Genomic DNA, 24,753 nt, shown 5'->3' with positions numbered 1-24,753 from the left:
GTACCCATAGGTTTTGTGTGTAGGCTAGTTTTGAAGCAAAAGTAAAATTGTAGAAGAGTTCAAAGGCTATAGTTTTCAATGTAGTGCTTGCAAGAGATGTAAAAGGTTTTGTAGGTATTGTAGGATAGGCTATGATTTCTGATTTTGTACGAGTTTTGACAAACAGCCTTATTTTCAGGAACTGATCATGAAAAAGTGACAAACTGTAAAACAGTATATTATTAAAGGGAGCTTCTACTCAACTGCTTCAATTCAAATAGCCAATTATCCAAGTTGCCTTTTAATCCAAATGCTGCTGGTATGTAGCCTATGTAGGCCTACTATTCACTTTTAAAAACTTTTAGTGTTGTTGTCGGATTCCTTATCCCAATAGCCTTTACACTTTTTAGTGTAAAAAAGGCCTATTTTTTAAATTTAACCTTTATTTTACCAGGCAGAACTGCTTGAGATCAAATTACCTCTTTTTCGAGCAAGGCCTGGCCAAAATGGCAGCAGCAAAAAAAAGAAATATAAGACAAACCCAAAAAGAAAGCACAGCCATGAGAAAAAGAGGCAAATACAGTCTATATCAATACGTAGCTTACTTCAGCACTTGTGCCCATTTTATTGTTTAAAGTTCCCAGGAGAAAAAGAGGTGGGCGTTCCCGCTTCTGTTTCTCCCTCAGCAGCTCGAGGATTGCAACCCAGAGCACGAGACAGCAGCCTGCTCAGTTTTCTTCGCTTGCGCATGCGCATAAACATAAAGAGGGGAGGAAGAGAGCGGAGACGAAGTGAAACATATTTTACAGTATTTACAGTGGGAAGAAGTTTACTCCTGGAGGAAAAACGAACACGCATACAGGTAAGACAGTCTCCATGCCACATGCGAACTTGTTTTGTTTTTCATGTTCTTGTGATATGAAGAGAAGTATTTTAAGTTCCGTAGTCGGTGTTTACATAAAGTGTTGACTGAGTAACTTAAGCAAACTCTTCTGTGTCTTATTAGCATTCGCGATCTTTATGTGTGGGCTAGCAGCTTCACTGTAGTTTGCCTGTTCAACTTAACACAGTAAGCTATTATTAGTTGAATTAAACACCATATCGCCACAAAGCTCAGTGAGTCAAAGTGTCAAACAGCTGTTCAGGACACAAAAGGCTTCACTGTGTACTTCCGACACAAACATCTGAAGTCAAGATAAGAGATGGAAAATTATCTTACATCAGTTTTTTTTTTTTTTTTTTGTTGCCATTATCTACTTTTTGTGACCCCTCTAGGCTTACAATTTGCTAACAAGCAACATTCAGAGGTTAAATCTTACATTTTAACTCATAACTTCACCCGCGTGACTCAGCGTGCCCGTCTATTTCCGGGGGAGGTGGGGCGCGAGAGCACTGCTAATGACTTGTGGCGTGCGGGATTGACACGCATTGAAAGCAACACATTTACTGTCAGTCAATTCATCTGTGCTTCCGGCAAAGGCACGGTTGAGGCTTGAAAAACAAGGCCTGATATTGGTGTGTGTACATCAGAAGAGACCATTAAAATGATGCTACACTTCCAGGATATGAATCAAGCAATGGTGTAATTTAACTAAGTGTGATGACTCAATCAGCCTACACATTTAAAGTAGGCTACCTTTACTTTACTTAAAAAAAACAAAAACATTCTATGATACTTCTTACTTGCTTCACTGCAATTCATATCCAAATATTGTGTTTATTAGCCTACTTCTATATTGACTTGGTCTTATTTGCTATATGAGGTTGGCAAAACACAGTGCATTGTTATAGAATAAATCACCCAACAATGTATAAAGTAATCAATACTAGCTTCAGTTCTGCTAGCTACAAAAAGCTGCTTACACAGCAAAAATTAATCCAAGGATATTTTAAATAATAAATAACTCCAGAAAGGGGCCATTCTGCTGCATTATGAGAAAAAAATTACCATTATTTATGTTTTAGACTATAGCAGGTTATTTCCATTAGTTACACACAACTGCAATCACAACTGGAACCGAGAGCATTGGGTTCTTCTCACTGTGACCAATTTCAGCCAAAAGGAACTTAGTTCCTCCTTTGGTGTGAAGAGTGTTGTTCTGTGACAAACAAGCTGCTTGGTTGTTGGGAACACTATCGTATTATTATCGTTAATACAAAAAAAGAGGCTGTGTTATAAAAAACACAACTAACTGAAATAGGCTAGAATTAAAGAATAGAGAAAGTGGCCTTAGTTTTCTTCTGTGACACAAACACACTGATGGACACACAGCCTATCCTAACAATTTGTCTCCAGCACATCAGTTTCTATTTTTTGGACGAGTTCTGTGACTGCAGAAGTTAAAACGTTTTCCCTTTATACGGTATTTTATTTATTTATTTTTGTTAAGACATTGCTTAAAATACTTTGTTGAAATAAGACAGAAAACTAACACTTAACTAAAAACAAATAATTTTCACACAACAATTAACCAAAAAAATCAGCATTACATTTGTTTTGACATTTACTAACTTTATACATTGATAATTGATGTTAATACATTAAAAACAAGTTAGTACTTGCAGCCTAATTTAAAGTACTTCTAAGGCCTGAAATATGTACAAAACACTTCACCCCATGGTCCAGATAGATTAATCATTCAAACTTCAGATCATCTGCAGGTAATTTTTTTCAGCCACTTGATTTAGTTCCTTATATTGTTAACATATTCCTCCTTTGCTGATCGTTGTCTTATGCTTTCCTCTCCAATGTGACACACAATACAGAAAAGAGTTTTGTTCTAATAATAAGTCTCATAATGCATAAAATGTACTGCCTACAATTTTGATAATTTTAAAAATTGTCTGTTTCTAGCTCCAGGTATTTAAAGGATCTGGTCCCTTTTTGTTATTTATATTGTATTGTTAATAGAATTTTGAAGGATTTAGGGCTAGGGCTCTCGTAAGCTGGACCTACATAAAACAAAATTCTGACATCTTATTGACAGATTGACTGTTTATGCAAATAACTCTTTCTTGAAGCCTTTTCATTTTTCGTTTCACTGTGTTGAACAAGCATTTGCACAAGGAGTACTTTTCTCTCCCACACTTAAATACTACAATCACTATCTGCAGGCAAACATCTGGTGCCACCCCAGTGATGTCTTCCCAGTGGTGGGAGCAGTGGCCCCTGCTGACCGGGAATAATACCACTACCTTTTCGGACAACACTAGCTGCTACGGCTCCTCTCAGAGCACTGTACTAAACACACTCAACTTTGGAGGAGTGCCTGTTGTGCTACTACTAGATTTCTCTGTCTTCCTGGTTTGTTTCTGTCTGTCTGTGTAGTAAATGTAGTAAATATGTGAAATGTGTTATGATTAATGTGACAGCTGAGTGGTATTATTTTTTTTGCTACCTGCAGGTGTTGCTGATCCTTTTCTCCATTATCAGGAGGAAGTTCTGGGACTACGGGCGTCTGGCATTAGTTGCAGACAAAGAGGGGTCAGTTCATTTACTCACTTTCTTTATTTTAATTTTTTTTTATTTGGTTATGTTTTCTTTTTGTTTGTGTTTTTTTCTAATTTGTAGTTGACACTGAACTTTGCATTTCAGGTTTGTTGGATCAAAACACCGTCGCTATGGACGCATGTCTTCAATTGTGTCCAGCGTGGAGGACCCTGAGTATGAATTGGTGTGTTTGCCAATAGTTTAAGTGCAACATTCAGTATTCAAATATTATCCGTTTATTCATTTATAACATCATTACCAACACCTCTGCTTTTTAAAGGCTTCCTCTAAATGCGCTTTAGATCATTTTTAGCCACACATAGCAAGGCTTTCAGATCCTTTTTGTTTCACAGATTTGACGTGCTATTTTTTAAAATTTTAGTTTCATGTTGCCTTTGGAAGACTACAGTGTGGACCATGGTACTAACTACATATTCCTTAAAGATTTATCATATATGAGTTGTGTCTAAAATATCTCTCTCTCTGTTTAGGGATTCTGCTCTTGGCTGCCTTACATCCTCAGAATGGAGTGAGTGACTCAGTAGTTTGTTGTCTTTTGTGCTCAGCACAGTCTTATCTGTTTACTCAGTAAAAACTGTTTTTTAATTTGTATATATGAGGCATGTGTTTATTCCGCTTATTGTGTGTGTTTGTGTTTCAGTGAAGAAAAAATAAAAGCCAGATGTGGCATGGATGCTGTTCACTACCTGTCCTTTCAGCGTCACCTGATCGGCCTGCTGATGGTTATAACTGTAACTTCCCTCGGAATCATACTTCCTGCCAACCTGAGCGGAAAACTGATGGGTATGTTTTTACACTCTTCTCTGCCTTTGAAGTAAAAAAAAAAAAAAAAAAAAAAGCCCAACTTAAAGAAATGTTATAATGGTGAGGACAACAAATGTGTGCTATAGTTCCAGTAAGACACATTTCATTCAGTCTGTTACATACAGATTGTGGACCAGGTGTAAACTAAGTCTGTTTCATTTATTGTTTTAAAAATAAAGTGTGTCATTTTATCACAGTACAATTGATTGGTTGATTGTTGAAACAAGATGTTTAGGTTCAAATGTTCTTGTTTTTTTTTGTTGCAGTTGTTTTTTTTAAACTTATCTTCTTGTCTCTTCTTATTTCATTTTTTCTAATTGTACATATGTTTTCTTTTGTGTGAATATGTTTGGTTTTTCTTCAGGTAATGAGCCAAAGAGTTTTGGAAGAACAACTATTGGGAATCTTCAGGCAGGGTAACTACTGTCACTGCTTGGATATACATTTTGTATTTGGAAAAAAAAAGTTGAATGTTTTGGTCATAACAAAATGCCTCTTGGGGTATGGTTTTTGATTCTAGAAACAACTTGTTATGGCTGCATACAGTGTTTGCAGTCCTGTACCTGGTCCTGACGGTTTTTCTGCTGCGACATCACACATCACAAATCAAAGGCGTGCGCAGAGAGACAGTGAGTCTCTGAATACTACACAATGAGATGTGTTTTATGAAAGTGTTGCACACTAGGTCTCCCCAAATTCATGTGTCCAAAACGGTTTCCACATGACTTGTTTTGCATCAGATTGCACCTTGAGGAGTCCAGTACATAATGAAAAGCCTTTCCAGATCACAGTGTTTCAACTATTCTGTCACTGTGTTGTTTTGTTTGCAGGCCAGGAACACTTTGTTTGTGTGTTCAGTCCCTAAAACAGCAACAGAGGATGCTGTAAAGACCCATTTCACGTGAGTGAATTATTCTATAATTTAATGGTGTAAATTATTATTAGTCCTTAAAAAAATATTTTCCATGGTTGTCAATTTGTGTTTTCATTTTCATCTGTTTGTCCCTAAGTGATGCACTCCAGGCTGAGTGTCTGAATGAAAAGAGCTTCAAAAATTCAGTTGAGTTAAAGTTTGGTTTTGTGTTTTCATAGAGAGGCGTATCCAACCTGTCGAGTGTCTGCTGTGACTCTGGGCTACGACGTGGCCAAGCTCATGCACCTTGATAAAGAAAGGTAAGAAATCATAGGTCACTTTAATAAACGGCATCATATCGATGCTATCTGTGCCGTGAGCATGGCCACTGAATCATATCAACCAGCACATTGCTCAAGAGTTCATACATTTCTTTACAATGTATTGCAAGTTAAACTGACTTCTATTTCTATTGTCGTTATTTTTTAACTACAGGATACGAGCTGGAAAAAACCTTCGCTTTTATGAGCGTTTCTTAGAGACAACAGGGAATCGTGAGCTGATTAACCCCCGCCTGTGTGGTCAACTCTGCTGCTGCAGCCCATCAGGGAAGGTGAGAGAAAACAGATGATAAGGTGACAGCTTCATGTAGCATAGTTTTAACTTTTTATATTGAATGTTACAATCTAGGTTTGGAAAAAAAATCATTGTTTACGTTATAGCGTCTAAGCCTAAAACTTAAAGCCACTGAGGGGCTACATAGACGGGCTAATCCAGCCTATTAATTGACGCGCTTGCCGGCTTCGCTCCTGAGTGTAAGAATTTGAAAAAAGACAGTCCAATATCTTATTCGTTTGGGAATATTTATTTCTTATTCCATCGTTGTCTTGATTAATGTCACATGTGAGCTGTTCCATTTCCATTTCCATTCACTCCTGTTACCTCATAGCGTGGCGTACAGCGGTCAAAAAAGTTTAATTACTCCCCGTCTAGCAACACCTGACACCCCAGTGATAGTTCTTACCTATATATATCACCTTAACCTAAAGGCGACATCTGCTGGAATAATTTGTGTTTGCACTTCCTAAACATGGCTCCTACACACGTTTTTTCATGAGTGAATTATAACTTAATCATTAAGTCAAATCATGTGGAGATAATGTAGAATCAGTTTTATTCACGTAAATAGAGGACATATAAATACTTCTTCTGAAGTAGCTTCTGAATAAAGTTGCTTCCACTTAAGCCATTCATCTTTGTGTGTGTTTGTGTGAATTTCTTCAGGTTGATGCAATAGAGTATTACAGTACTAAAGAAAAAGACCTGCTGGAAGAAGTGAGGATGCAGGTAGAACTGGTGCCAGAGCGCCCCCTGGGGATAGCCTTTGTTACCTTGCAGACGGAGGCTATGGCCAAGCTGTGAGTATCAATGTAAAGGTGTCTTTTTCTGTGAGTTAAGTTGTAAGTTGTATTTAATTGTTAAATGCAAAAGCTGTAATGTCTGTGCTACCTGACACATAATTTAACAATCCAGTCCAGCAGCAATGCAACCAGTTATTTTATGATGCTGAGTTGGCATCCAGTTTGTACCAGTGATAACTGCCTGGCAGCATTGAGTCAGCTGACTGTGCTTGTTCCTCTGGCCTGATCAGTTCATTGATCTCTTGGTTTTATTGTCAACACATGATTTGTTTTACTGGAAGCAGGGCTTTAGGCAACCAGTATTGCAAAATATTTGTTAATGTGTATCACTAACAGCTGTCGTTTACTCACCTCAGAATTCTGAAAGACTTCAACGCACTCGACTGTGGCGGCACACGCTGCTGTGGGAGGGACCGGCAGCCTTCATCAAATTGTGAAAGTCTGAAAGTGAACAAGTGGCGAGTCAACTTTGCACCGCATCCCAAAAATGTGTTTTGGTAAGACCTGAAACGACACTTTACACTGTGTGAGCTCCATGCAGATCATAAGACGTATTTTTGATGTAACTGTGGTCTTTTTGGCTTGGAAACAAGTCACTTGAATTATTATTTAATATGTAGTTGAGTCACGTGGTTGTTTTTTTACGATATTCTGATGGCCAAGTGGTGCTCCACATACAAACACATTCAGACATGCACAAACACACAGCGCTGCGCTCCCTCGCTGGCTCTGCTGAAACCATCTCACCTCCGTAGCGGTCCTGTTTCTACCTGTGAAGACGATACAGAGGGGGGATCGCTTTGTCCCCCCGTCACGCCTCCGGGACATTCAGACTCAAGGCGAAACACCACAAAGACAAACATATTGCAAATTGAAATGGCAGACTAAATAGGGCTCATGTTTTTTGTAAGAAAAGTCTAATTTTAATCACAAATTTAAGAGAGGTTTTCATTGTATATTCTGCTGGTCATTTAGGAGAGCAGCACTGCAACAATAGCAGGCTATTAAATAGAAGAAGAGTCTGATCAGGATCAGCTATACTTCAACCCTGGATCAGCCAGAAAGTATATTCTCATAGTAATCTTAAGGGTGGAAAATGCCATCCTCCAAATCTTTGGCAAAATTGTAGAAATTAGAGTGTAACCCACACATTGCTCTTTGCATCTCCTCTTTGCATCTAACTGTCCTGTTGCTTCTTTTTCCTGTTTTCTCTGTCCTACAGGGACAATCTCTCCGTGCGAGGTTTCCCCTGGTACATCCGCTATATTATGATCAACTTCTTCCTCTTCTTCCTGCTCACCTTCCTCACCACTCCCACCATCATCATCAGCACCATGGACAAGTTCAATGTTACGAGGCCCATCTACTATCTCAACGTGAGACTTCCACATCTACACACCCACACACACACACACACACACACACAGACTCATCACAACATTTCTGTCAAAGCTTTAATCTGCTGTTTGATTTGTTTTTTTGTTTTTCAATTCAAGAGCCCAATTGTCACTCAGTTCTTCCCCACTCTCATGCTGTGGGCTTTCTCTGCCCTGCTGCCCACCATAGTCTACTATTCCACACTGGGAGAGGCACACTGGAGCAGGTAAACACGCACAAACACACAAATTGGCAGTGCAGTGATTGGTTTCAGTGTGCATCGAAAATGTTTTGATCGAGTGGCATCTGTCTCTCAGGTCCAGTGAGCAGCTGAGTATGATGCGGAAGTTGTACTTCTTCCTGCTCTTCATGGTGCTTATCCTGCCCTCGCTCGGACTCACAAGGTAAACAATAGTTTGTCCTGCATCAAAGATCATTTTTCATTTGCTGTTATAATTTTGCTGTTGTCAAATATTGCATTTTATGGAGAGCAGGCATACTTCAGAAAAAAGGAGGCATTGATAGTGACTTGCAGTTTACATGTAAGCATGTATTTTTGTGGATTCAGAGAAAATCGAGCCTAACTTTTAGCAATTCTTTTTTGTGTCTTCTTTAGTCTTGCTGTGTTTTTCCGCTGGCTGTTCGATAAAGAGTTTCTCACTGGTGGAAAACTGAGGTTTGAGTAAGTAATCCATCTTTGTTTGGCCCACCGTTGTTTGTGACACTTTTGTGATCCAGTTTTATATTTTGGCATGTATTTTAGTTTTGGTTGTTTTTTATAATTAAAGTTTTTCAACAGTTAAAGATGGTTTGTTTGAACTTAAATGTATAATTTGTATTAACGTATCTCCATCATTAGTTTAACTCAGTTTATGTTTTCTTTATCCTTTCCCTTTCTCACATCAGGTGTGTGTTCTTACCTGACCAAGGAGCATTTTTTGTCAACTATGTGATAGCAGCGGCCCTGGTGGGCTCTGGGATGGAGTTGCTGCGGTTGCCAGGGTTATTGCTTTACATGATTCGTATGGCGCTTGCTCGCTCTGCGGCTGAAAGGAAATATGTCAAACAGGTTTGTTATGGGGTTATAAAATGTTTTGGAGCAATTCAAATTGTACACAATATTATATTTTTATATTTTAACTGTTTGGAATGGTCTTGTGTCATATTTATTGTTTTATAAATGGATATCTATACCACATATTTTCTGACTTTTCATGTCAGACTTTTTTCATGTAGACTTAAATTGGATCAAAGTTATAGAAGAAGAGAATATTTAGTTTGTAGTTTTGATTATTTTTCTCAGCCTGATTTAAACATTTCAATCGACTTCCTTTTTGTGATATCTGTTAACAGAACCAGGCGTATGAGTTTGAATATGGAGCCATGTACGGCTGGAGCTTGTGTGTGTTCACTGTCATTATGGCCTACAGCATCATATGTCCTATTATTGTGCCTTTTGGTGAGTAGTGAAAGGGGCTGCACGTATACTCATACACAACTGCAGCGGATACTCAGTCACTATCATGGGTTTTTTTTTTGGTTTTTTTAAAATTAAAAGCTGTGTTGTTTGTTTGAAGGTCTGCTGTACATGATGCTGAAGCACCTGGTGGACAAACACAACATGTACTTTGCTTACCTGCCTGCTCGCCTTGACCGCCAGGTCCACCTGGCAGCTGTCAATCAAGCTCTGGCTGCACCCATCATCTGCCTGATATGGCTTTACTTCTTCTCTGTCCTCAGAACAAGTGAGAAACAAATTCAGGATTTATAGTTAATAGTTTTATTAAAAACAAGGCAAAATTAAACCTTACTTTGTGAAGGTTCTTCAGCCTGGAGTCAGAATGTGCTTTTCTGGACACTATACGTGTGTTATATTTTTTTTGAATTGAAATTTTTAACTGGAAAATAATTTGTTTCTCTCTACATTTAGATTTGTGCTGAGAGTGAAAAAATGAACATTTCCTCACTTGCTACATAATAACATGAAGATGATTGCTGCAATGCTGCTAGATAAAGCACTGTAGGTAAAATCTCTGCGTGCCGTTGAATCTTTTTGTTTGACGTTTCAGGTTTCTGGGCTTCCACCTCTTTATTCACAATGGTCATCTTGTTCATCACTGTCTTCATCTGCGTTGGCTACACCTGCTTTGGTCATTTCAAATACCTCAGCCCACACAACTATGAGGTGAGCTTGTGTTTGACTACATAGTGTGCACTTCTTTGTCAACATTCAAATTTAATGGGGTTTTTGTTTGGATGTTTTGCAGACAAAAGACGAGGATCAGGATACAGCAGAGGGAGCGGAGGATAGCACCACGGTACTGTACTTTGTCAATTTAAACTGACATTCACTTAATTTTTCTGAACAGAATACTCATCTGTTTTTGCAATAAGCCTTTGTCTCACAAACCATTCCAGATTGCAAAGTTAATATCTCATGCATCATAGCTTGTCAAGTCAAGTCAACTCATTTTATTTATTTTTTATTTTTTGGGGGGGAAACTTCAGGTCTACCTCCCCAGAGTGCTTAACCCCAAATCCCCAGCCAGCAACCCACAGGAGGTCAAACCTGAGAAGGGGTACGGCTCTACGGAGGGAAGTCCGACCTTCAGCTCTACTCCCGTGGAAGGAAGCACGTCGGACGCCTGAAACTGTGTTTTTCCAACACTGATGAGTCAGGATGCCCACGGCTCTTTATCTTTCATTTGTTTCCTTAACAATCATTTCAACATGGAAGTTTGATTTCATCTCAGCCTGTCCCGCTGAGAGATCATCTCAAGGTGGTAATAGTAGTGTATAACAACGATCAGGATTGTCAAACTATTCCACCTCATGCTGATATGAAGACACACTATGAGTCAATAGTATCATGAAGGACAATGTGTTGAATTTGAATTATTGTTTGCACTTAATCAACAAAGTGTGCACATTTATGATAAGCTTGCGTTCTGTTTCCCGCCATAGTATTTAACGAGACCTCTCTGATAGAAACAACTTTTCCCGAGTAATGTCTGTGTCTAAAATGTCCTTTTTTAAAATATGCCTTAATGGTTGCATACAATTCCTGAAATTTGTATTTTTTGCACACGCCAAAGCTAATTACTTAGCAGAAGAAGAAAATCACTGCAGCCAAAAAAGTGGACAAGCAGAGTTTTCTATTCTTTATCAGGTTTCGATTACTTCACAGTGTCTTTTTTGATACCAGAGGACAACATATGCCAAGGGAATAACTTATTGCCTAATGTTAATTATGAAACTTGTGAGAAGAGAGGAGAACCCTGTCTACTGTTTACTAACTAAAGTTTACTGTCTGTGCTGTTGTAATGAGACAAAAGAACAAGAATTTGTGAGAGTATTGAAGAAGTTGCAACCAAATTTGATCAACAATGGTCAGAGCCATAATTTTCATTCTTGTTTAAGATCAGATACAGACGCTGTTCCAATAATGAAGAAATGCTTAAAACAGGTCAAGATTTATTTGTATTTAATGTACTTGTACATTGACTTTTTGCTTTACTGCTTTTTTTAAATGTGCCTTTAACTTAATCCTAACTGCAGAAATGTAACTGTACAGTGGTTGGTGACTGTTAAGGTTTAATAGATATGATGTCTACTGGTTGCATATGTTTTATAGGAACTCAGTCATAGCTTTGTATGCGGGGGTAAATGTCAACAGTATCAGTTGAACAAATATAAACTGGAAAAACATTGCAGTAATGTGCGTGTGGTGTCATTTGGGGGCACTGTTGAGCTACACTTGGGTAGTTTAACCTCTGAAATAGTCACACAGTAGTGAAAGAGGACAGAAACACACACAGTGTTGCAGTGAGGATTTTTAACTTATCCTGACATTGGTATGAGCCACTTCACTGGTCGACAATTCTAGTAGCTCCACCTCCTCACCTGATCTGTCACTGTTGTCTCCCTTTCTCTTCACTTACTCTTTTTTTCTGCCCCCTTTTCTTTTTTCACCAGAAGTACCCACCTCAGCTGAGAGAGACCTATGTTACTATTGGAGGGCTTGTAACATGCTTTAGTCATTAGCACAGTTGTTAGATATGGGAAATGAATATGAATAAAAGTCCCTGAAATGAAGACAGAAATCAATAACAATAGCACTGTAGTGCTTCCTAAAAGCGTAGTCATGGGCTTTTTTATGGCTCAAGCACACAGACTACATACATAAATATCCCAGTGTACTAAAGATGGGTTGCTAGTAAAACTGTTTAGTCGATGAGGGCCTTTTGACACTGATACATATACAAATTTTAGTGGGTGGTATACTGATTAGCATTATGGAGGCAGATAAAGTACATTTTCAACTATGCACCTTTTTCACCACACTGTTCGGACACTTGAAAGGCTTATTTCTAAACAGAAAACATTATGAAATGTCAATAGATTGTTGCTCTGCTGGGATGCTCTACATCATGACAGCAATTCTAAACCACATGAAGCATTTTTTTTTCCGCTTTGTATACTCTGTAAGAATACATTTCATATCAGCAAATATAGGGGAAAAAAAGACATGTATGCAATATCTGAAAAGGATGCATTACAAAACAATCTTGTACACTATTATTTCATTTGGGTGTGTATCTGTTTGTTTGTGATTAAGCAATAGATACTTTCTTAAGAGGTACTACCGGCCCCTAGTATTTTAAAATGAATATTAAAACCCACAGAATAAATATAGTTATTTGTTAAAAAATAATAATCACATACACTGCATGACTCCCATGCAAAGAGACTAGAAGATACTGAACAGACATACCTCAACGGAGTTGCATGAAAAATCTGTGCAGGGTCAAGGCACTACTAACTTGCAGATATCCTCATGTGGCGACAAGGATGAGCTGGGAAAGAGATGAGAGTTTAATATTAGACACCTAATGTTATGTGTATGGGTTGTGTGTTAAAAATGTGTGTTTTTCTAATGCCCTTACTGTTTGGAAAAGAAAGTCCTCTGCGAGTTCGGTGGAGAAGGAGGGATGTAGATGTTGAAGGTGCAGCAGCCTGGGAAGCAGCTCTGTCCAGCAGCAGCTGCCAGAACTACATCACACAGCTCCTAGATCACACACACACAGCTTTGAACTGATATTACACACACCTCAGATTCACTGGCTCAGTTTTGGTCCATATGGTTCTTGGACTTTCTAGTACTGGGTGTGTGAGCGTGTGATCAGAAGTTTGATTCAATTACAGGCAAACTGGGTGAGGTTTGGTGCATCTCTTGTCCAAATAGGACATAGACATAGGATGTCATATTTACACTTTCATTGCTATACAAAGTAAACAAATGTGAAATTTATAAGGTTTAGATGGGCTTTTAGGTGGAATGTTACCTTACTACAGCGTTTTGTTAACTATTTCCATCTGCCCACATAAGCTAACCGTCTGTTGGTGGTAGCTACATATTTACTTTCCTCAAACCCATTGTTTATAAAAGGGCACCTTAGGTCAAATAAAACAGCAAACCTTTAGCCTATACAGTTTTACTACTTTAAACAGCAGGCCTTACTCCAGATCAAAATATTTATCCAGTGTTAATCCAAAACCTCTGTGACTTTAGTGTGTAGGTGTGCAACCCACTGAACTCATTGCCCTCTTTGCATTCTTGGTATTGTTGTCGTCTGTGCTTTTGTATACCACAGACACTATTATTTAGTCACTTCACTCCCACTCTCTCAGCATTCACTTAATGCTGCACTCCCAGGCCACTGAACTTAGGAAAGAGCTGCTACGTTTGTGTGTGTGTATGTGTGTGTGGGTGTGTGGGTGTGTGTGTGTGTGTGTGTGTGTGTGTGTGTGTGTGTGTGTGTGTGTGTGTGTGTGTGTGTGTGTGTGTGTGTGTGTGTGTGTATATCAAACACGAATTAAACTCCTTTAGAGGTAGGTTTTGAGGTCAGGTTTCCTTCATGTCACCACCAAGATCGATGGATGTGACCTCTGGCTGCTCCAATTTGTATATAAACACAGAACCGGCCAATCCCAGCATCGCGTGGGATGCTGCCAACCAATGAGAGCATCTGGCAGCATCGTGCTCTGTGGCACTCCCATCTTTTGTCCGTCAGGATTAGTGCCGTGGCAACGGTGGTCGCCTGGGAGGTGAGTTTCCCAGAGCAGTGGGACCAGGACAGAAACAGACCGCTTCATTCCAAGTATTACTTCCTTCCCAGCCAATTGGGAAACAGAAGTGCAATGGTATGTGTATGTATGTGTATGTTAGTGCGTCGCTCAGTGTCTTCCAACTCCAAAACTTCCACCTAGACTGCCAACTCTAATGATGTGCCATCCTGAGCCACAAGCTCAAAGTGTGTTTGTCTGTGCGGGTGAGTAGATGGGTTGGTAAGGGGCCGTCCTTACGTGCTCTCTTCTGTGTGAGGTTCTCTGTAGAAAAGTCACCCCACTCTCCCTCTCTTTTCTGTTGGTGGACTACATTAGCCAGAAGGGCGGTGGGCCAGACAGCTGAAATCACCACTGCTGATGAAGCATGTGACTGCAGACCGAGGCCCTTTTGTTTGGACAAATACAGCCAATATACTGAGTCCTAGAATCGCAGTATGGCATGGGAAAAGGCAAGCATGGAAATGACTGGAAATAAAGAGTTATTGAAACCTTTTATCAGTTTGTTGATTTTTTTAAGAAGACTGCCTTCAGTATGTTCTTAAACTAACATTGCATAAGGCTTTAATGTAATCAAACCTATTTTTTAAAACTAGCCAATATAGTTTCTCTGCAAAAGCCATTGTTTACATTCTTTTTCAGGTGAGTCAAAACAGTATAACCAAGTACAAGATTAGCCTACCACTAACAGACAGTCCCAAATTATTTGTTGCACAATTTCTTATCATGTGTTTCTTAGTGTAACTTAAGCCAACACATTGCTTTTATCAGTTTAAATTGCCCCATCTGAGCCAGGACAAATTAAAAAAAACGCTGTTCATTTGGTGTCCTTAAACAGGATTTTCCCCTATGGTGCTTAGAGTGCCCAGTGATATCAAAACTGCTAATTCTGCCTGTATAAATAGTATATGGTTGAGTTCAGGAAGCCACATCACCACAAATAGTGACTTGTTAATGCATGAAATTACTAAAAGGACTACTCGTGAATGTGTTGGACTTTAAGCGTGTTGAACTTGGTCTTTGATATGCAGTTTAATGGAAACAGTGGAGGATTCAAATTTGAAAATAAGATGTTGGAGCAGGCGGAACATGAAAACTCTTTGGTTGGATTGGATACGATGGAATTTTATGAATGAAAGCAGCTTGTGGCAGCATGAAAGGAAACATGAACAAAATACTGGCATCTTATGAAAGAAGGTTTGAGCAGAATTAAAAAGCCCACCAGTAGAGAGGGAAATAGTATTTTACTAAAACCTCAATGGGAAAAACTAATTACAGAAATCTGGCGTTACTTTCTCCAACACCTGACCATTTCTCAACATTTTAAAGCTGAAAAATTCCCGTAAATTAACCAGCATTGGATTTAACTAATCACATCACAAGCAGTTCAGACAGAGGAACTTCTCTTTAACTACAGCCAAATCACCTCTATAGCCCTAACTCTAAAGCAGGCTCACACAAATGCACACTGGTTCTTTTCTCCTCTTTTTACCCAGCTCTAAGTCCTATTCATAGAATTTCAGTAAGCCTGCAGGAACATTGATTTAGGTATAGGTATGCTTTCATTTCACATCACAGAGCACAAGTAACTTTAAATTATGGCCAATGGTAGGACAATACATTTACTAGTATTCATCTCCTAAGTTTCCTTCTCAGTGAACTCCAGCACTTTTTTTTTTTTTACATTGTTTCTATTCCAGAATAAATGGACAAATCAAAATGACTGTATGTTTATAGGACAGGCTGATTTCTGAGCACTATTCATTGCTATTCCCATCAGAATTACAGTCATGTTAGAAGGATCCAAGCATGCATCCTGCCAGCTGTTTAAAAGGCTTAACCAGTTCTGTCTTCCAGGCACTCCCTCCATTCCTCTGCACGCTTCCCTCTCTCTACTAGCTTTATGTGAGAAAGTGCTTGAAGCCTACTCAGAGAGCTTTCAATCTCCACCTTGGAAATCCTTACAATAGCTTCTAAATGTGTCTTCCTGGCAGAAAGAAATAGGAAATAATAATCACGGACGTATCAGAGAAAATTTAATTTAATTTAAGTAGCCTATCATTTTGGCTCTATTGTGGTAACAAAGTTTGTTGAATAAACAAGGAAAAGGGGAAAATTGAGGGAAATATATAAATAACCAATTTTAGAACAAAAAAACAAGAAACATTGTCATTATTTTGCACGGAAGTCCAAAACAGCCCAATACCAAAGATAATAAACTACATAGATTTTGCTTTGATTGCAGAAATCAATTCTAAGAGATGTATATAAACTCTGTAGCCTGTAGAATGTAAGATGCTATGTTTCATGTGTTTAAACCTTTTTATTGGGAAGACATTTACATTATCACAAAACTGACAGCTGTTCTCTGCTTTAAAACATGAAGGCTATCCTCAAATTGCTAAGTGGGTTTATCAAAATGAAATAGAGAGCTTCATGAATCTTATTTTGTTCCACCTGCTGTTTTCTGCCATAAAAGGGATTTAGGATTGGTTTCTGACATTATAAAACGTTGTCACATATTAAAATCTGTGTGCTCTGGGCTTATTTCTTAAACAGAAACAGCTTCATCATGCAGGCACCATGGCAGGCACACACTTGAAAAGCTTGGCCATGACGTCAGACAAGGCTCGCGCATGGGTTGGTTTTAAGTAACACTCCGAAATTTGACCTTTTATGTTTCATGACTGTTTTCATTATATTATTTTGTGACCGCACATCAAACCTATGAAGGTTATTTAAAAAAATAAAATATAAAGAAAACATAGAGGAGTACCGGAAAGGAAAGGTTGCTATGACAACCTGTGCAACATGGTTTGTTGCCAATAGCAACCAAGCGTTTCTGACCCTGACTGTTTTAGTTAGCCGTTTTGTAGGCTAGCGAGTACTTTTACAAAGCAGATAGCGTCACGGTAACTAATATCTACGTTTTAGAATCGTTTATTAATGAAACAATGGACTCAAATTCTTTATTTTATTCGTTGGAACTCGTTGCTGGCAGTGGATATACGTTAAACGTCGAACAGAGAGCTGCCCTGCAGACCTCTTTGGTGATCCTGCAGAAAAACTACAAATTCGATCGAGTCTTTTTTTGGGGCAAAATATTGGGATTAAAGGAAGATTATTTCATTGCTCAAGGGAGAGGAGAAGATGAAATGAAGGACAAAAAGAATCTCTATAGGTATGTTGAAGCTTAATCGATTTAATTATTTATATTATTCAGTGTGAAATACTTTTTAGCGTCTCTATTTGGTCTCCAGCTTCAACTGTATGGACTGGTTCCTGCTCCCCCCTGCCACAGACTCCATGAGAGAGGAAGTGTCCAGAGGAGCAAAAGGTCGCTTCATAGGAGACCCCTCACATGTGTACGAGCATCATGAGATCCTCAGGCAAGGAAAGAAGGATGAGGAGGTCGTGGTAAGTTTGAGAACTTTGTGAAGGCAAAATTCAACATAGTTAAAGAACTGAGTTGTCAAGTCCCATAGACAAAGTGTTTAAGCAGTGGCTCAGCCTGTAGGGGCTTTGGGTGAGAACTGAAGGGTCGCTGGTTTAAGTCTCAGTATGGACCAAAGTATGGAGACAAGACTGGTTGCTGGCGAGGTGCCAGTCTACTTACCGACCACTTGCGAGGTGTCCTTGACTTGTTTACTGCGACAGACTGTTCAGATGACAGCACTGTTGTTCGCAGTGATTTATTTTTCTGATACCTTCAGTGTCTATACTGTCATAAAGTTGTAGCTTACAGATGGACTATCCTCATTTGCAGACCAAAGTGAAAGAGGAAAGCAGGTTGGCCGTGACAGTTCATCAGATTGATGAAGACGTGTCTGTGGTGCCTCGGGGAGCCTTTGTCAAGAGCCCACATGGCCTTGTCCAAGTCAACCGCAGCTTTGGAGGTAAAAACATTATTCCGCAACAGACTGTTTCACATTTTTGGAGTGCCAAAATTTACATTCTGCTGGTCAGGTATTTCAAAATCATGATTGTGATTCAGTGTGAAGGACATGCAAACATGTTTTCTTCCTCAGGTTTGTCTCACTCAGAAGCAAGGAAGCTCGACAACTTCCTTCATTTCAGCAAGCCAAAGAACCTGAAGAAGAAATCCATCCTGGAGTTTGGTGATTTGACTCCAGCTCTCGACTTCCTGGATGCATTGAGTGACGACATCCCTAAAGGTGGAGCCACCGAGTTTAGTCTATCCTACACTATAACATATACAGTCATGTCATCACATCAAATATCATATTATACAGGATCTTTTTTTTTTTTAGAAAGCTAAAAGGTGGTTGTCCTTTTACCTGGACCTATTAAGAACAGATATTTTGAGCAATCGCAAGTGTCATTGAATCCCCTATAAAGCATTCTAGGCCAGTATTTTTCCTTTTAACTTCTCTAGCCGGGAATGCTACACTACAACTAAATGAGGTGTGAATTTAAAACACATCATTCTGGTGATTCAACTGACTGAAAGTCAAGAGGCGTGTCTTCCAAGTAGAAACAAGTGAATCATTTTAACCGTAAACTGGTTGATAAAGCAAAGTTGTATGATTGGACACATTTCTAAATCCGCTGACGTCAGCCCACCTCCCTTGTGGATTTGGTTTTCTCAGAACATGCTCAGAAGATTTTCCATTTAACTTGGCCAAACACCAAGGTTTTGCATAGAGTGGTCTAAAAACCTCACGACTACTGTTGGATTAGAAGAATCTAAACTCATGAAGTCAGGGCCCACCTACAACGGGTGTAACCTCGTTCTTTGGAAAGTTAGATGTTTTTACTTGATTACATGATTTATGGGATCCCTCACATCTGAAGAAACTTAAAATATTCAAGATATATGTTTTGACCTCTTTAAAGATTTTACATTTTAAGTGCAGTGAGTGTAGTTTTCTGATTTTTAATACAGTTGAATGATTGTGTGGTTAAGTAGATCAAATCATATAATGATAACAAGTCTTTTAGGTGTGTATTTAAATTCTGGTGGAAACTTTAGACATTCAAGCTATTTAACAGTATGTAGGAAAAATCAAAACCAGAAGGAAAATAATATGAAAACTTAAAATACTGTGAAAAGAATATGTCGTGTCTATTAGGTCTAAGAGTGGTTGCTCAGCTGGATGGACTTCAGGCCACAGTAAACAAAGATATAGTAAAGCTCTGGACATACGCGTGTTTGAAAGAAAAAATGTTTAGCACCCCGCAACTAAACATGTAACAGATGTCTGCTTTAAGAAGGCTCCCACATGTGTAAATGTTTGTGTGTGTTCTCTTGAGTTGATGAGGATGTCGGCATTGTCATCACTACAGCAGACATTACACAGCTGTCTCAATGCCATACTCACTGCACTTCCTTACAGCAGATAGCATGCAATTTCTGCAAAAGAGAGTTAACATTTCTTAAATGGGACTCTGGGGGAAATGCAACATGATATATCTCCACTAAAAGACAGTTGCTCTCCTCTGGGGCTACCTCCTCTTTTCTACAACAATCCTGCAAAGTGTTTCCAGCTCCTGATTTATAGCTTGATATTTCTCCTCTTGAAGGTAGTAGGAGTAGAACTATAACCTGGACAACACATGTTGCACATCACATACAGCATTGGGTAGATTTACTTTTGTGAATCGGTCTATTGCATTTGTTCAAAATAATAAATCAAAGGACTTTTATGTTAAGATAGTTTGTTCTTAAATCCCTGAGTATCAAGTTTACAGGCACACCCAAACATATTGTGAAACATATGTTTGGATATAAACTTTGAATATCAAAAGAGCACAAAGGGTTGATTTATTGGAGTATCATTTGGCCTACTCTAGCATGTGAATAGTATAATCTTGGATGAAAAGAAAGATTACTGCAGCCTCTACTGTAATGCAGCCCAACAGTGTGGCTCGAGAACATGACATGCATTTTTACATCAATTGTTTGTAAAAAGTCTGCTTTGTTTGTCTGTAGGATCGTGGAGTCTTCAGTTTGAATGTGCGAGTAAAGTGTGCGTGCTGCGCAGCCTGCTGTGGCTCGGCCTGACCTTCTACCATGTGCCAATGACACCGCAACACGGATACATCTATATTGGAGACGGGACTAAAAATCTGGACCTTCCCTTCATGTTATAAAAAGTGACATTTGTACACTTAACAAAATCTACAATTTTCTCAAGTTTCTGCTGGTCAAATTCACTCTCTCAATGTATTCTATGCATCATACTGCAGTTTTTTTTTTCTTATCGTAAACAAATAAACTGAAGAGGTACAGTCAGGCAGTTTGACTCTCTTTGTTCCATTTAGTTTTGGTGCACAAAAGCAGTTCTACACAGTCAACACATGTTGAGCGCATTTTATTTGCACATCTGTGTTGCCTTGTTTATACACAGTCAATATACCACCTACTTTGAAACTGTAACTGTGACCCATGCTGAGGCTCACATTAAGTTGTCAGAGAGTTCACTTCAAGGGCTTGAGACAGAATGGATGATTCTGGGTGGGGCTGAGGGTGAGTCATTGAAAGCGTGACGCAGTTTTATAAACAAAAGGTTAAATAAATACAGATGGAGGAAGCTTCTAGGTCTTTTCCCAAGGCAGTGTGACAAAAGTTAATCCATTTGGAGTTGCATCCCGTCGCTGTGTAGATTCATCAAGACTTTCTGTCTGTCAATGTTTCATGTAAAGAGGCTTCACGCCGTAGCGCACGTTGTTCTTGAGTGCTGGGTGTCCTACAGCCATGCGCCTCTTACACCACTTCAGTCCAGTTTTATAGATAGGTTTCACAGAATCAATGGACCAGCGGGTCAGGTATCTGTACAATAAACAGCAGATGTGCACAACAGAATTAATGCCAGTTTCAGTTGCAGTTGATAGATGATGGTGACAAACGCACAAGTCTACATTACCTGTTAAGTTGAGGCTTAGGCCTCTTAGGGACGTGGTCCTCTGGAAGTTTGGGTTTGTGGTCAGGCAGCAGACCTTGAACACAACAGAGGAGACAGATTTATGTACTTGCATAAAATGTGTGAATAAGTGTCAAAGGTACAAAAGAAAGCCAAGTCTGGACTCTATTAACAGGACATAAAAATATTTTCACCTTCTTACTGTGACAAAGCACAGCGTAACTGACTCTTGAGCACCTTTACTATCATTATTATCAGTTCCTGAATGTGACCCTCTAACAGGTTGAAGGACTGTTTTTAAATCAGAAGTTGTATTCCAATTAATCTTTTAAAGGATAACTGAAATACAGATTTCGGTACTGATAGCAAATTGTCATTTAATGAGCAAAAAAAACATCAAACACTCCATGACTCTTGTTTCTCTAGCAAGGATGTGTTTTTATTACCGTTTTATTTTTTATCACAATATCATAATCGTAACTGGCTTATTGCTATTGAAAGTATTTTTAATTTGCAGCTGTTAAAAATAATACATATAACTATCATGACAATCAAGTTTTAAAATATCTGCTTTAATAATATGGTCTGCTAAACATAAATGCAGTTGTACATTTTTTGGCTCAGCTAGAACCACTTTTTACCAACTTGATTCATTTCCAAAGTCTTATTATTATTTCCTCTACGACAATGTGCTGTTTTTAAAGTTTGTTGGCATTTTGAAATCATTTTTTAAGATTTTTAAATTTAGGACACCCAACGACAAACAGACACTAAAAGGGGTGGGTAAGTTGAGGTCAGAGCAGATGACATTTAAATACACAAATAAGGGCCACAAGGTAACACAGACCTGCTCTGTGGGCCATCTGCACACAGATAGCAATCTTGCGATGTTCTTCGGGGCAGAGACCAGTGATCCTCCGGGGCAACATCCCTCCATCTGACCTGATGAACTGACTGAGCAACAGGACATCCTAGAGGCAAGAAAACCCAGACACTTTTAAAACAGCGGATACACTCTCACTAATGTCATTTATTCAGAACAGGCCTGTTCATGTATTTACCGTGTAGCTGTATTTGTTCTGCAGGTTCCACCTGTAGATTGGACACTTTGCTGAGGGGTTTGGAGGCTGTGGTCCTGCTGGCACGTCCAGTATCTGTCCCTCGATCTGACAGATGATTAAAATCAACTTTGGTGAGAATCTAACTGTTTTCATCGATGATACATAAACCTATTTCATTATGTTGCAAAGCTTTATATTTGATAGTCAAGCCAACCCATTGAGCCTTTGCATTTACCTGGTGTGGTCTTTCATTCCACACTTACTGTTACCCCCTGAATGTTTAGGCTCTCTTAGACGAGCAGGCTTAGAGTCAGCACTAGGTTAGAGTTTCAGTCCTGTACTTTACTTCCTTCTGCCTTGCTTTAGACAACATCAAGCTCACTGTGGCTCTTTTAAAATGGTGTTTGCCGCTACCAATCACAATTATTAAAATAATAAAAGTCAGCCTGTAGGATGTACTTTTGATATTAATAAGAATTTGTGGAGGTTTTACTTAAAGTTCATGTGAGGAACTTTAAAGCGGTACCTGCTAAGATTTTTTTGACGGACTGCTCATGTTGTATTACTCATTCACACTTTTTGTTGTATGTACAACTAAATGAATAAAGCTTTGAATTTGAATTGGATTAAGACCATGGCAGCAGTTTCAGCCATTAAAAAATAACAATAGAGAAATAGTCAATATGTATGAAGACGGTCTCGGTTGCTTTCCTAGCTCAAAAAAGAGGCACCAATATTCATTTCAGTCTGTTTCATAATAAGCTATAAACTCCTCACAGGAGCTAAAATTTCTGCTTATAGATAATTAGCATCTTAATCATGTTTTGTCTTTTTTTTTTTTTTTTTGATAATTGTTCCTTTAAAAAAATAAAACCTGACGTCATACACCTTAAATCAAACCAATCAGCTAATCTGAGAATTACATCACGTGTGAATCTCTGGTCACTTCTAGCTCAGAATTAATTGAAATGCCTGAATGAAAAAAAACTTCTGGTGGTCTTTTTTTATTAACATGTATAGCATGCAAAACATCAAATAATCAACTGTTTCACTAAAAAAAACAAAAAAACATGTTATCCCAAATAACCTGATACTAGAATGATTATACTCACGGTTGTTGTTTTATCCTCTCTCTTCTCCACCACTGTGAAAACAAATAAATTACACAATGTCAGCCTTATGTTACTGACTGCTGGATCTCATTTAGTGCTGACATAAAAAGAGACTTTTATGAGTGATGTCATGGTATGAATAAAGATCCCCTTCAGTATCACTGACTAAATCAAACTTAAACAAAAGTTGGTGCTTACACACAGAGACTGTTATTTTAATTATTGTCAGATGAGGCTTTTAACCATTATTGTCTTATTGAATGCTACACACGTGTGTGCACTATAAAATATGAAACACATAAACACCAGGAGGAGGAACAACTGCCAAAACATTAAAACTTGTATTTAGTCTCACTCTTATTTACTTGTTAATATTTATATTTCTTGGGTTAAGAAAACTTTTAATGAAATGATGTCAACAGGAAAGCATGGCGTTTAGCAAAAAGCTCTTTACTGGTTACATGTTTCTTCAAACTCACTGTTGCACATGAGATAAGATTCCGAAGTATTGCCTTAAATGAGCACATTAGACACAGACACAAGAATGTTTCACTTTACGGTAGAATATCTGTGGTAAAACGCTAATAGCTGTCGGTGCCTCTATGCTAACAGCGTTAGCTCCCCTCATATTTCAGAGTTAATATCTTAACTTCTCACCTTGGCGGATCCCTCGGCTCTGAAATGTTACAGCCGGTAACCTGGCAGTAATTATCCTCTGCTGAAGCTGCAGGTTGGTACATGGTGTCGCCAATTTTAAGCCGGCAAATGTGGTCCACAGAGACCCCAGCATACTGCGGGCTGCCATCATTAATTCCTGACCTTCGCGTTCGTCTCTTCCTGTCTGGTAGTCTCGCGAGAATGTAGACAGCGACACCCTCGCCGAAGATGTCTCATTACATCAATAGGGGGAAGTCCAATAAAAGAAATTCAAGCAGCATACAGGTAATCCCCCAATAGTGGTTGCATGACCACATTTGAGTCAAGTCCAGATAGATATGGAGCTCAAAGATACTTTATCAAAATGTTTGCTTCAAATGATGACTTGTTATAAGTCATGATCATAATCCTGGTTATCACAACACACAAATTTGCAGCACAATGTGGTATAAAATCAAAAACAATGTGAAAAGCTATCAAGACATGGCAAGTAGACAAGAAATAGCGATTGCAATGAAGGCCAAGAAGCACAGGAAAGGTGATAGTGTAATCTAGTTCACATTGCTTGAGAAGTTTTTGAAGCCCAGAGAGTTAAAAACAAGAGTGCATATTTCTGCAAGGACATGCAGTGCTTGGGGAAATTATTCCTGCAGCGTATATGATAATCTTTAGTTTTGGACCAGAGATTCTTTAATCCTTGTTTTGCTTCTTCTTCTTCTTTTTTTTAGCTGAATGCTCAAAGTAAACAACAAAGAAAGGCTCACTCTTTATACCTCTATACATTCCACCCTCATCAGATGAAAGTACAAGAGGCATCTAGAGGAGCAGTGTAGGAACATGCCAAACCTTTTGTTGAAGTAAAAAGTAGATACAGAGAGAGTCTTCATACCCGGATAAAGAGATTCAGAGAAGATAACGGGTAAGATCTTTGATAGTGTTATCATGAGAACACTATGCCATTGTCCAGC

The 24,753-nt window shown here is 38.7% G+C and overlaps 3 protein-coding genes across 3 annotated transcripts; 2 read left to right on the top strand and 1 right to left on the bottom strand.

Moving 5' to 3' along the window:
- The first annotated feature begins 694 nt into the window (after positions 1–694).
- Positions 695–11,658, top strand: tmem63a (transmembrane protein 63A). Its single transcript, XM_020638901.3, has 23 exons — positions 695–841; positions 3,094–3,283; positions 3,384–3,463; positions 3,575–3,653; positions 3,961–3,998; positions 4,131–4,273; positions 4,659–4,710; positions 4,815–4,923; positions 5,125–5,195; positions 5,387–5,467; positions 5,643–5,760; positions 6,432–6,565; positions 6,925–7,065; positions 7,791–7,944; positions 8,065–8,171; positions 8,263–8,349; positions 8,562–8,627; positions 8,852–9,014; positions 9,299–9,404; positions 9,523–9,690; positions 10,015–10,130; positions 10,213–10,263; positions 10,454–11,658. The coding sequence occupies exons 2-23, from the start codon at positions 3,119–3,121 to the stop codon at positions 10,592–10,594; spliced, it is 2,370 nt and encodes a 789-aa protein (XP_020494557.2). The 5' UTR covers positions 695–841; positions 3,094–3,118; the 3' UTR covers positions 10,595–11,658.
- A 5,224-nt stretch (positions 11,659–16,882) lies between these two features.
- Positions 16,883–20,185, top strand: rsph9 (radial spoke head component 9). Its single transcript, XM_020638846.3, has 5 exons — positions 16,883–17,252; positions 17,332–17,488; positions 17,838–17,967; positions 18,100–18,246; positions 20,025–20,185. Exons 1-5 carry the CDS (start codon positions 17,026–17,028, stop codon positions 20,183–20,185), a joined length of 822 nt encoding a protein of 273 aa, XP_020494502.2. The 5' UTR covers positions 16,883–17,025.
- Positions 20,186–20,390: 205 nt separating this feature from the next.
- Positions 20,391–23,972, bottom strand: mrps18a (mitochondrial ribosomal protein S18A). Its single transcript, XM_020638847.3, has 6 exons — positions 23,786–23,972; positions 23,129–23,160; positions 22,017–22,121; positions 21,803–21,926; positions 20,959–21,031; positions 20,391–20,864 (listed from the first exon to the last, which is right to left on the bottom strand). The coding sequence occupies exons 1-6, from the start codon at positions 23,934–23,936 to the stop codon at positions 20,720–20,722; spliced, it is 630 nt and encodes a 209-aa protein (XP_020494503.1). The 5' UTR covers positions 23,937–23,972; the 3' UTR covers positions 20,391–20,719.
- Between the last annotated feature and the right edge of the window lie 781 nt (positions 23,973–24,753).

Source organism: Labrus bergylta, chromosome 15 (assembly GCF_963930695.1).
Source record: "Labrus bergylta chromosome 15, fLabBer1.1, whole genome shotgun sequence".
NCBI classification, from domain to species: Eukaryota; Metazoa; Chordata; class Actinopteri; order Labriformes; family Labridae; genus Labrus; species Labrus bergylta.
This window is presented reverse-complemented; position numbering and strand designations above follow the sequence as displayed.

Excerpts from the sequence above, each read along its gene's own strand:
- tmem63a (XM_020638901.3), top strand. The coding sequence starts at position 3,119 with ATGTCTTCCCAGTGGTGGGAGCAGTGGCCCCTGCTGACCGGGAATAAT. Across the intron at positions 5,196-5,386 it reads GCTGTAAAGACCCATTTCAC|AGAGGCGTATCCAACCTGTC; the intron begins GTGAGTGAATTA and ends GTGTTTTCATAG. Across the intron at positions 9,015-9,298 it reads AAAGGAAATATGTCAAACAG|AACCAGGCGTATGAGTTTGA; the intron begins GTTTGTTATGGG and ends ATCTGTTAACAG.
- rsph9 (XM_020638846.3), top strand. The coding sequence starts at position 17,026 with ATGGACTCAAATTCTTTATTTTATTCGTTGGAACTCGTTGCTGGCAGT. Across the intron at positions 17,968-18,099 it reads AGTCAACCGCAGCTTTGGAG|GTTTGTCTCACTCAGAAGCA; the intron begins GTAAAAACATTA and ends TTTCTTCCTCAG. Across the intron at positions 18,247-20,024 it reads GAGTGACGACATCCCTAAAG|GATCGTGGAGTCTTCAGTTT; the intron begins GTGGAGCCACCG and ends GTTTGTCTGTAG.
- mrps18a (XM_020638847.3), bottom strand. The coding sequence starts at position 23,936 with ATGATGGCAGCCCGCAGTATGCTGGGGTCTCTGTGGACCACATTTGCC. Across the intron at positions 21,032-21,802 it reads GCAGATGGCCCACAGAGCAG|GTCTGCTGCCTGACCACAAA; the intron begins GTCTGTGTTACC and ends GTTGTGTTCAAG. Across the intron at positions 20,865-20,958 it reads CCTAAGCCTCAACTTAACAG|ATACCTGACCCGCTGGTCCA; the intron begins GTAATGTAGACT and ends TTTATTGTACAG.